The 12,492-nt window shown below is 44.1% G+C and overlaps 1 protein-coding gene across 2 annotated transcripts in view; it reads left to right on the top strand.

The window, feature by feature from the left end:
- MCC (MCC regulator of WNT signaling pathway) overlaps positions 1-12,492 on the top strand; it is a 279,822-nt gene that overhangs the window by 170,210 nt on the left and 97,120 nt on the right. For both annotated transcript variants that reach the window (XM_081231323.1, XM_081231324.1), the window contains one exon: positions 9,226-9,368. In XM_081231323.1, coding sequence (XP_081087449.1) covers positions 9,226-9,368 — 143 coding nt within the window. The remainder of the gene's footprint in view (positions 1-9,225; positions 9,369-12,492) is intronic.

Raw genomic sequence — 12,492 nt, forward strand, 5'->3', positions numbered from 1 at the left:
TTAGGTCTTGTGGATGCTGTTGGTTTGTCCCTACCTGTGTTTTGTTGTTCAGGAGGATACCTTATCTCTAAGCATTTGGTTTTGATGTGTAGGTTCTCTATATTTGTGTGGGAATTCAGAGAGATTAAAAGAACAAGGCTGCCACAGTCATCGGTCTAGAATGACCTACGGCAGGTTTTGAAAACTCATGTTTCATAATCTTAGACTGTTCGAGTAGAGAGGAAAGACCCTTTGTACTTGAGATCATCTACTTCCACATTTGACAGGCAACCCAGAGAGGTTAACTTGCTTACCCAAGGTCAAATGAGCAGCCAGCCCCAGAGCCAAGACAAGGCTACCAGTGTTCTTTCCTCATACAGGATGTTACAGAGACAGATATTTTCAATTTTTACTTGGATGAAAACTTTATATTTTCCTTCTGATTATAAAAGTAACAAAAATGTGATAGAAAAAACTGGAAAGACAGCATTATAATATTTATAGTGGACTCTGGTGAATTAAAACTTTTTAAAATGCTTTGTTGTTGTTTCTTAAGGTGTTTTTTGTTTTTTGAGAAAGTAGTTATTTTTGCGTTAAAGAAAAAAATAGAATGGTGTTAAGCTGGTGTAAAGCCAGCCATTGTTAATAGTTCTTATTGGTGAGAATTTTTTTTTTTGGGAAAAAGAAATTGTGAGTGCTTTTAACTGGAAGCTGGCATGTACCCCAGTCTTGGATTTTAAAAGATGACCAGGAAGGTTTTTGTTAAAATTTAAGTCTCAAAGACAGAGCAGCTTGTGCAGAGGATGATAAGAGGAGAATGGGAAACTTTTTGTCTGCTATGTCAGGGATTGATTCAGCTCCCTTTTGACTTAACTTATGGTCAAGATAATCTCATGTAATAGTTTTGTTGGCTGGTTTTACCCCTGATGGTTACATCGTAGTACCATTAGTTGACTCTCTTGCTTTTGTATACTTACAGTAAATATACTTAAAAATTACTCTTCCTTTCACTGGAAATGTCTTCCCAGTTCAGATACTGGGACCCAGGAAAGAACATGAAAAAAAGATTAGTCTTGCCAGGCTTATACCTTTTATAAAGATGAGATTTATGCAAGAAAAATTAAGAGCAAGGAAGTGTCTGTGCCGTGCTTTCTCTGTTACATGCCTTGGTAAGTGATTCGTGTTTGAGGCTTTACCAGATGGTGGAAGAGCAAGTTTGTATAAATGTATAGTCTGTGGCTTTAGTAAGTTTTACCAGCTCTCTAAATATTACAGAGCTATGATTAAAATGTAAAATATAAATGGTGCTTTTGTTCATCAGAAATAATCAAAGAGAGCTTCATAATCTGTTGAGTAATTATTAATGGTGATACTAGAACTAGTTGAATAAAAGAAGGCTCATTATACATGGGCAAAAGTCGGTGGAGTTTTAATAGTGATGGGAAGGGAAGAGCTAAGTAAAGGACCCCCAATACCAATGTGATAGGGAAGGCAAAGTGCTTCTGTATTTGTATCCTACTGCTGTGTAACAAATTGCCCCAAACTTACTGGCTTAAAACAACACACATTTATTATCTTACACATTTATTATCTCCTGTGCATCAAGATCCCAGGCATGGCTTAACTAGGTCCTCTGCAAGTTTGCCGTACAGTGTGGGCAGAGCTGCACGCTGGTCTGGACACTCAACAGGGAAAGAGTTCACCTCCAGGCTCACTCACATCATTAGCAGAATTTCTCTGTGGTTGTAGAATTCATGGCAGCTTGCTTCCTCAAAGCCAGCAATGGAGAGAAAGATTCTAGAATAAATCTTCTGGCAAGACAGTCTTATATAATGTAATGCAATTATGGGAGAGACATCCCATCACCTTTGCCACATTGTGTTAGTTAAAGGCAGTCACACGTCCCACCCAGATTCAGTGAGATGGTAATCACACAAAGGAGACACAGGGGTCATCTGGTCACCTTAGAGTCTGTCCATCACAGCTTCCTGGGGGATCTGATTAACAGTGCCACTATTAGCCTACAATAGTGATGATCACCACACTTCTTTAGCTCTGTTTTGTGCCAGGCAGTATAGCAAGCATTCCTCATGCTTTATCTCACTGAGTTCTCATAATGACCTGTGATGAGAAAACCTTAACATTCCCATCTACAAATGAAGAAATTGTGAGGTTTAGGGAATTTGAATATCTTGCCTGAGATTATGGAGCTAGAAAGCACCTAAAGTCAGGGTATGAATCTAGGTTTCATGGGAATCCATAGCTATACTAGTCCTGTATTGTTTTTTAAGCTGCCCAGGCTGCCCTGGGGATCTCAAAGAGGGTGGGGAATAGGGCACAGATTAATTTGGTTTAAGTATCTACCCTCCCAAATCAAACAGGTGCTCAGACCCGCGCATGCGATTTGCACCAACACTAAACACCTTCTTGGGGAACAGACTGGTGGGAAAGTGGCGAAGGTTATGTACGGCTTTCAGCATATTTTCTTTGCGTTTAATGCCAACAATTATTTTCAGTAACTGCATTTTTAAAAAGTACTACAGAAGGAGATATATCAAAACAAGCTTCTGAGCCCCTTTGAAATTGGTCAGTAGTAATACAGTACACCTTCTATTTCTAAGCTCTCTGTCTTTAGATAGCAAGTGTTCTGAATTTTCTACTGCTTTTAGGAAGAAGACAAATATAGTTTTCATCAAATGTAATGGAGAGAGTGTTTTCTTTAATCTTTCTCTTGTATGAGATACTTACAGAGGTAGTATGGATGCCTTCTCTTTGCCAGGATCTCCCTCCCCCCATTCCTTCCTTATTTGTTTATACTCTTCGGTACACTGCTCTAGCTGTTTTGTTTTGTCAATGATGTTTCCATTTCTGCTGAGCCTCTTTGTTTAGTTGGCTTGGTTCCCCACCCTAGCCCTCAGGAGAACCTGGGCAAGGACTTCGAATGAGGGTAGAAATATCCTGAGTGGTATTACTTGTGATCAATCCTGTGTGACCCTGAGAAAGTAGAGTAACTTCTTAGCCTATTTTAAAAGGGAGTGGTGCCCACCCTCTTCCCACGATGGTTGAGAGGGTTAACGAATGAATGATGGCATTGCATTTTTCAAGAATGGAGTTTATAATACCCTTAGGTTTGACAGCTGGGACTAATGTGATGATTAAAGATCAGTGGCCTTTGTGGAATAAGATAAAACCCAGTGAAGAACATTAATAAAGCCATAAAGCTTCTTAGCATCACCACATTACACAGGGTTTTTCCAACAAGGGCTCAAGTTCTCAGGCCAGTCTGTCTCAAGGCTGACTCACAGCTTTATCCCTGGATTGCACCAATTGCAGAGATGAGCCTAAAGGGTTTTATTCTTAGTGGTTGTAATGATGATATTGCTTGTTTTTATTGAACATTTTTGCATATAGGCAGTTTCACTCATTTATGTGGCTAGAGACAAGTATTTATATAGATTTTAAATTTGCTTCATCATATGATAGGAGAGCGGAAACTTAGAGAAAAAGCTCAGGGTATGTATTAAGCTCCAGATGAAATTCAGGAAAAGCAAAATTCCATCCTATCTAATCCCAATCTTTTTTTTTTTCTTTCTTTGCCTTTCAAACTGCAAGTCTGTAGTTGCAGGAGAAATCCAGCTTCCTAATGATACTGACCTCCAGAAATTCATGGCAGGCAAGATGCTGCAGGCCTAGGCTTTCTGGCTTTGCTGTACTGTAGGATCAGTCAAAAATGCAGTGTAGGTTGGAGGACCCTGGGTAAAATTCTCTGTAATAATAGAAGAAAAAAAAAAAAGCAGTAGCATGTTGTTTAAGACCATTTCTTATTTTGCTCAGCTGAAATTATGTGAGGTGTTTCTTTTTTCTTTTTTTTTTTTTTTTTGCGGTACGCGGGCCTCCCACTGTTGTGGCCTCTCCCGTTGTGGAGCACGGGCTCCGGACGCGCAGGCTCAGCGGCCGTGGCTCACGGACCCAGCCGCTCCACAGCATGTGGGATCTTCCCGGACCGGAGCACGAACCCGTGTCCCCTGCATCGGCAGGCGGACTCTCAACCACTGCGCCACCAGGGAAGCCCTGTGAGACATTTCTATACAGTAAGGAGGCGAAAGTAATCCCTCGTCTGCAAGTTTTGGTAGAAGAAGCCGCCATTGCTTTCTGTTCAGAAAGTTGTTGCTGAGTAGTTGACTTTGGTAGCTAAAGCTGGCTTGATGGGAGCTGGAAGGACTTAGAATTCCCTGCTTTATACCCCCTTCTGTCTACTTTTCTATTTCGGTGCTCCCAGGGGGTTGAGGAGAGAGCTATTGGGGTTTCCTAACTCTCCTCTGGTATTGTAAGGCATAATGTTCATGTTTCCTGGAGTTCACCAGAGGTGTTTCAGGGTAAGAGACCAAGGGGGGATCACTCTGCTGCCACTTGAGGTCTTTAGGTAAATGGTAAGGAGGAGTTAAGCCCACAGCTCAGGGAGCTGGAAGGGAGTAGAGGCGAGAAGGCTGTGGCTACAACAGCCTCAGCCCCTGATGGCACACACAGGACTCTGAGGGCTTTGCAGAGCATTCTGTTTGCTATCTGGGTTTTAATAAATAGTCCCTGTGCATTTGCTCTGTTTTCATCTATAAAGTGGTTGTATCATCAGGATATGCAATGATAACAAATAACCCCAAATGTTCAGTGGCTTAAATTATCAAAGGTTTATTTTTTGGCTTCTTGCTGGGAGCTCACTGGGACTGGCAGGAAACTCTGCTGCATTGTCCTCACCCAGCCTCCCAAGCTGATAGCCTCTACCATCTGGAGTGTTGCCCAGGGGAAGAGAATATGGGAAAGCCTGCAGAAGCACTTAAATGCTTCTAGGCAAAAATGGTGTGTATTCACTCATATCTTGCTGGACAAGCAAGTCACATGGCCTTATTCAGCTTCATGGGGGAGGAGAAATATTCCTCCACGTGCATGGATGGTGGTGAACCAGAGTCTTGGTAAACGCCCCTGCAGGCTGCCACCAGGGTGCTGATGCTTATGTGATGTGCATCCCTTATGATGGTCCTGGCGGTGCCCCACATACCTAAGAAAATACTGGAGAAGAATGAACACCATTTGAAAAAGGATCTTGTTAATGGATTATGAAAAAGTGGATGTCTTTTTATCATTCTTTAAAATTTTCTATAATGGGGCTTCCCTGGTGGCGCAGTGGTTGAGAGTCCGCCTGCCGATGCAGGAGACACGGGTTCGCGCCCCGGTCCGGGAAGATCCCACATGCTGCGGAGCGGCTAGGCCCGTGAGCCATGGCTGCTGAGCCTGCGCATCTGGAGCCTGTGCTCCGCAACGGGAGAGGCCACAACAGTGAGAGGCCTGCGTACCGCAAAAAAAAAAAGAAAAAAAAAATTTCTATAATGTACTTAAATTGTAACTTAAAATTGAAAAACTTGTGCAAACGTTCAGTGGTCATAGGAGTAATACTCTTTTTCCTGTTTGGTTGTCATTGTTATATTACCTTCTTAAATGAGGCTTTACTGGAATACCTGCCCATAAGTGACTCTCATATGGAGGTGCAGTATACAGCTTGACCTAGCCTGTGTCCTTGTGAAACAGAATACCCGAAATCACATAGCCTCCTGGGTTAAAAAACACTCTCGGAAACTCGGGTTAGTGAGAGGCATGGGCAGTGTGATACTTGAACTGGGCCTCATTTTAACAGGCCAGTCCTGCTTGTGTGGGAGGCCGCCAGGGCAGGAAGGCACTGATTGCTCACAGAATGGCTTTGTCTGTCCTGGGTGCTCCCCACTCATCTGCCACTTTTAACACACTGATGTGCCCCATTCCTGGGCTTGGTCTTATGCAGTTTAATGGGAGCTGTTTAACAAGAGTGTTTTTTTGAGTTCTTTTGGCTCCTGCAGGTGATGACTTGTTTCATCCTGCACTGTTGCCCTTGTGGGAATTGATGCACTTCTCCCAGCACCACAGCTTGGAAAAGCTCAAGGGATTTTTTCATTCAGCTTGGAGAGCAACGCTTCCGCTCATCTTTGGCTGGGCATGATGAGTGTGCATGGAATGGGTGAAGCGTGTTTAATGAGATACCTCGAGGGGATTTTGGTTTGTAACATCAACTATGAGCTGTGTCCTGAGCTATGTCTTCTCAGTCATTCATTCATCTGGAGGCTAGGAGTTTTCGATAATTATTTTCCAGTATTCTCTTTTCAATGGGAAAAGACTCTCCAAGGCACCATTCTATCATCTCTTCTTCCCCCCCACCCCTCCAATTCTGTCCATGTTTCTTTCTTTCTTTTTTTTTTTTTTGTTTTTTTTTGTGGTACGCGGGCCTCTCACTGTTGTGGCTTCTCCCGTTGTGGAGCACAGGCTCCGGACGTGCAGGCTCAGTGGCCATGGCTCACGGGCCCAGCCGCTCCGCAGCATGTGGGATCTTCCCAGACCGGGGCATGAACCCGTGTCCCCTGCCTCGGCAGGCGGACTCTCAACCACTGCGCCACCAGGGAAGCCCTGTCCATGTTTCTTATGCACCAGCAGAGAAGTCTGCTTGGAAGCTGCGACCACATTTCCCTTCAAGGTAGGTGTCATAGTGACCCTCCCTATGGCACCTAGCACCGTATCATAGTTTAGGAAATCAAGATATATCTATTATTTTAGAGGAAGTATTAAATTATAGAGGCTTTCCACCATTGTGAAAAAACATACATATGGAAAAATATAGGAATGTAACCTTTGCCTTCAGCTGAGAAATTTTTTCCTCTAAGATGTTCTTGTTGCTACTCCCAGATGAACTCCTAAGTTCCAAATAGACATTATGAATCTTTTTTATCCTTTCAGCTGCAAGTGCTGTTCTGTCTCACTGAATTATCGGGCTTCTTGTTGAGTCTTGTTCATACTCATACCCTCCAGGCGGACTTTCCAGTTAGAGGCAGGGGGAAGATGGTACGACACCAGCTCTCATGCTCTTGTTATCTGGGTACCAACCATCTGATCTCCCTGCAAGCCGGGCAGCCCCACAGGAGCTCACCTCTCAGATAGCTCCTAACAGCCAACAGGGGCACCTAGAGTGGGCTTGGTGGTTATCAGTTGATCCTGTGCCTTCTTCTTGGATAAACACTTACGCATCCTCATTTTTAAGTGGATTTTGCAGTTTCTTGTCTGCCTTGGTATAACTATTGTAAGATCTGGAACTGGTGACCTTCATGAGAGCGTCAGCTACATACGCACATACACATACTACACACATGAAGGTGCGTATGTGCACACACACACTCACATACACAATTTGAAGATGGGAAAACAGACCAGTAATAAAAGCTCATAGATATTCTGCGGGGATGGAGAGAAGCAGTATTCTGCTTATGGAGAGAAATAAGAAGCTTTTTCATTTACTGACAGGTACTATCTGTGAGACACTGTCATTTTGTGGACTTCTGTTGTTCCTCTTTTTTTTTTTTCTGCTTCTCACTGTTGTGGCCTCTCCCGTTGTGGAGCACAAGCTCCGGACGCGCAGGCTCAGCGGCCATGGCTCACGGGCCCAGCCGCTCCACGGCATGTGGGATCCTCCCGGACAGGGGCACGAACCCGTGTCTCCTGCATTGGCAGGCGGACTCTCAACCACTGCGCCACCAGGGAAGCCCCTGTTGTTCCTCTTAAAGTGGTGGATCACAGGTGAAAAGGCATAAGTTAACGGGAAGAGTATTTGTGGCCTGTCATGGTTTTGTTCTGGTTAGGAAAGCTTCCATGTAGATGAGACTTTCACTTGTCCTTCCTCCTGGCCTCTGGTTCCACTTACTTCCTGTGCGTTGGACCTTGAGTGGAGGTTATTTGACGTTTTGGGTTGTCACTAAGAACAGAAGTTCACATCGCTGTTTCTCTGAAAGTCACCATCTCACAAAGGTCTGTGGTACAGGTTCCTCTCCAGTCTTATTTCTGGAGGTCTGAGCAGCACCCAGGAAGTTACTACATTCATAGTGATCAAGCTGTTGTTCATAGATATGGTCCCTGCCATAATTTATACCAACGTATTTATCATACTTTGCTGAGTATTTCTGTTTCAGGTAGCAGTCTGTTTTGAAGGCTTTGTGTCCCTGCCCAGTAGCTTCTGGGTTACACCATTGGAAGCCTGGCAGATTTAGGGACGGGGAGGACATTGGATGTGGTGGGTGAGAAGTCTTACCTTGCCCGCCTCCCCCCAGCCCTGAAAGTGCAAAGCTGGCAAGTACGTGTGGCTCTTGGCGTTAGGAAAACCTTGCCGAAAATGAAGTTAAAATTCCTCTGCTGGGCAGGAAATTAATCAGGACTGAACGCAGTAGACAGGGCCAGAAGCTTGACTCCTTGCTCTATCACTGACTTGTGTTTTATTATTATGTAAATGACATTAAATGTACAGTGACTGGTTGGGGGTTGAGGAGAGGGGAGAGAAGTGAAGGAGATGAACAGGTTCCTTAGGATTTAAACTCAAGATGCAAAAATGTTTTTATAGCATCTGCTGCTTCTTAATCCTTCAAATGCTGAGCAAGGGTAGCTCCTCAGCTTCTTGAAAGGCAGCGATTTATTCGTCCCATCGCACGCCTAGGTCACCCACAGTGAACCAAGGCTGTGTGCCAGGTGCTAGGGCTAAGTCATGAAAACACCCAGCCCCTGCCTTCCCGGAGTTTATAGTCTAGTAGGAAAGGATATTGGAAAACATTATATGTGCAGTTAACCAGCCAGATAAGAAATGGTGTCATACAATTTAGGATTATTTGATTGAAAAGTGGCTGAAACATACCCTAGCAAACGTCAGCCGAAAAGGAATGAATTGGTAAAAAGGTAAAAGATGAGCAGCCATAAAAGAACTTAGGAAGAGAGCTCTGGGGATAGAGGTAGCAGGAACTGGAGGGCAGTCTCATCAGGACCCTCAGTCAAGTGAATTGACAGCCTGCAACTTAGATCCATGCGCTCAAGATTCAGATCCCAAAAAAAGGTGTCTGCCCACTCTGTGGCTGAGGAACAACAGGAGGTGTGGATAGTGTGCCATGGCAGAGGGACCTTGCCCCAAAGAGCAAAGGAGAGCTAGAAAGGTAAAGACTCAGATGTCCACCAGGGGCTGTGTGAAGTTCAGCTATTGTTGTGTCTTCTGGGATTCATGGCCAACGTGCAGGCGTATGTTTACGTGGGGCATACTCAACATTGAGGTTGTGATAGTTTGAGGCCATAAAACTTACAATCACTCACCTGTAGGTGCATCAACTCATTGGCACTTCCGTCTTGTTCTCTCGATCCCAGTGCGAGCAGTCCCACCTCATGAGAGAGCATGAGGACGTCCAGGAGCGAACGACGCTTCGGTACGAGGAACGCATCACCGAACTCCACAGCATCATCGCTGAGCTCAATAAGAAGATAGACCGTTTGCAAGGCACCACCATCAGGTAGTCAGCTCCAAGTCAAGGCTCTCTCTCTCTGCCCGTCTGGGTGGTAACCTGGGTTTCAGACTTGAAGTCACCCCTATGAATTATAACAGTGTTTTACTTGGAACTAATACTTTTACAGTTGATAAGTATTTTCTCTTTACTTTGTTAACCATGTGCTTTCCCGTCCATTCTTCTCTTCTGACCTTGATCCTCATGGTAACCCTGAAAGGTAGACAGGGTAGGAGTTGTAATCCTCAGTTGACTGATAAGGGGAGGTTGAGTGAGATGCTTTATCAACAGGTTCTAAATGGAGCCTCTTCTGTCTTAGAGACCAGCATCCCTACCAGCCCTTTTATTCACCAGGTCTGTTCTAGATATACAAACTCAGTGCATCCCTTGGGGATTTTGAGAGATTTATGAACGTGGCTTTTAACTAAACATCACGTATGCTTCTAGATAATCTAAAAAATTTTTGAGCTCACTTGAAGTTGACTGACCAACATTGACGTAGCCTCGTACAAACTCCTAAGGCGGGCAGTTGGGGAGGAGGAAGATTTGATCTATCACGTTATTGGTGGAAAAGCTGGGGCTTAAAAATGTTAAGTGACTACTTTGAAGTTACCCTTAAGAGAGGGCAGATAGAGGTGGAGTTAGAACCCGCAATATCTCTGCCTTTACTCAGTTTTCTTTCCATAAAAGTGATCGTTGGGGATTCTGCCTTCCTTGCTCATCAGTCAGCTGGCCCCTAAGTCTCCCGCACACAGCACTTAGTTGGTGTGTCTGCCCTGCTGTCCACAAGAGGGCTTTGCCTTAAGTGACTTACTGAGTCAAGGAAGAGAACTTTTATCTTCCTGCCCATGCTGAGGGAATAGCCCTCAGGAAAACAAATGGTTGGCCTCGACTTTCATGGAGAAAGAGTGCTTTGTTACTCTGCCTGTTTGTATAGGCCTCAATTAAAACAGTTTTAGAGGCAGCTTCTTTAAACTCTCCCTCTGGAAGTCCTGGGTTAGAAGAAACTTTGGATGCATTTTGTTCCAACTCTGAGAGTTACAGTAATGATGGGGCTACTTGATGAGAGTACTGGTGGGCCTCTGTTTCAGGGCAAAGTTGTGGAAAATTTTGCACTGAATTGGAGCCACACAATGCATCTCATATTCCAATTTAGAACCTCAAGCCTTTTAAATTGTATCCTGGTCTTCAGAGTGATTGTAGGTTAGAAGAGCAGAAAAGGATTTTCAGCCCAAAGAAATGATTATAGCAGACTTTAAGGAGGCTGACAGAGTACACTGGCAAATTTGTAATTTCCATTAAAACATGCTGCACTTTTAAACACTTGAGAAGGTGAAGACAAATGGACTCAGTGAGTTGTGAAAAAAATGCATCACGCATCACCTAGAAAACTCAATTTCAGGATGTTTAAATTGAATATAATAGCCAAACTGCTTCATGTTAAAATACAGTGAGCTTCTTTTTTTTTTTTAACATCTTTATTGGAGTATAATTGCTTTACAATGGTGTGTTAATTTCTGCTTTATAACAAAGTGAATCAGTTATACATGTACATATGTCCCCATATCTCTTCCCTTTTGCGTCTCCCTCCCTCCCTCCCACCCTCCCTATCCCACCCCTCTAGGTGGTCACCACCAAGCTGATCTCCCTGTGCTATGCGGCTGCTTCCCACTAGTTATCTATTTTACGTTTGGTAGTGTATATATGTCCATGCCACTCTCTCGCTTTGTCTACAGTGAGCTTCTTGAGCATAAACATTTATCGGTACCTTTTATTTAAAAGAAGATTGCATCTGTACAGATGTCACATTAAATTCTGCCAGTTTTCATTATGTAAATGCGCTAGCCCCTCCTCGAGGTGGGGACTCCCTGCAAGGCTGGAAGACTAGCAGACATGTGGGCCAGTAAGGCAAGGCTCTTCTTGTCCTCTGAGCTCTAGCAGCCAAGGTATCTCCCAGCCTCCATCACTCCAGGAAATTGGTTTGCTCTCAGGCCCTGAGATGCGATAATAGACCCAGTGCAGGAGGAGCCAGATGCCTTGGACGAACTCTAACTGCCCTGGCATATCCAGGCTATAGAATTGTCATGCTAATCAGGTACATTCCTGGCACCTTATAGACTTTCTTGTCACTTCAATCCGGGCCTGAGTTAAGAATTTATTGGAAAAGCTGAAAAGTCATCAATAAGGGAATGGTTTATGATATATCTACATTTAAGCCATACTGAATTACCTAAGAAAAAGATACGACAGTCTCACAGTTTAAATTTTTTTTCTCAGGTCACAGTCAGAGAACCAGGGACCTTCTCTGACTGTCCTAGAAGACTCTCCCATCTTTTATAGCCACAGGGCTACTGTAGTCAAGAATCAGACACTGCAGGTTGCTGAATTCTTCTTTTTTTTTTTTTTTTTTTTTTTGCGGTACGCGGGCCTCTCACTGCTGTGGCCTCTCCCGTTGCGGAGCACAGGCTCCGGACGCGCAGGCTCAGCGGCCATGGCTCACGGGCCCAGCCACTCCGCGGCATGTGGGATCTTCCCAGACCGGGGCACGAACCCGTGTCCCCTGCATCGGCAGGCGGACTCTCAACCACTGCGCCACCAGGGAAGCCCCCATGGTTGCTGAATTCTAACATAAGTTGAACTCAAAGCCACATCAGATCTCTTAGGTTAAAGGTTAAGCACTGATAGGAAAAGATGAAATGGTGAGAAGTTAAATGGACACATTTGGGTAGATTCAAATGAATCAAAATGCCTAGAGCCTGCAAACGCCACTGAATTTCCCCTACTGCAGAAGCAGTCCCACTCCCAGTCTGATAAAGTTAGTCCTACCTTGCTTGGAGACTCTGTAGCAATCCGATCCCAGGTAGAGGGTACCAGATACATTATACCTCACCGTTACTCCATTCCTCTTTATCTTTAGGCCTAAAAGTAGCCAAATTCATTCATGCCCCAGGGGGATAAGTAGAAGATAACAGTTAAAATATGTAAGAGATTTATAAGATTTTATTCATTTATATTCACAGAAACTTGAGAAGAATATGTATAGGATTAGGGCCTAAGTGTTCTAGACCAGGGAGGGAGGAATATAGTGTTAGATTGATGATGAATTTATTGATAAAACTGTTCCTATCAGACA

The sequence above is a fragment of the Mesoplodon bidens genome (assembly GCF_964165515.1).
Source record: "Mesoplodon bidens genome assembly, chromosome: 4".
NCBI classification, from domain to species: Eukaryota; Metazoa; Chordata; class Mammalia; order Artiodactyla; family Ziphiidae; genus Mesoplodon; species Mesoplodon bidens.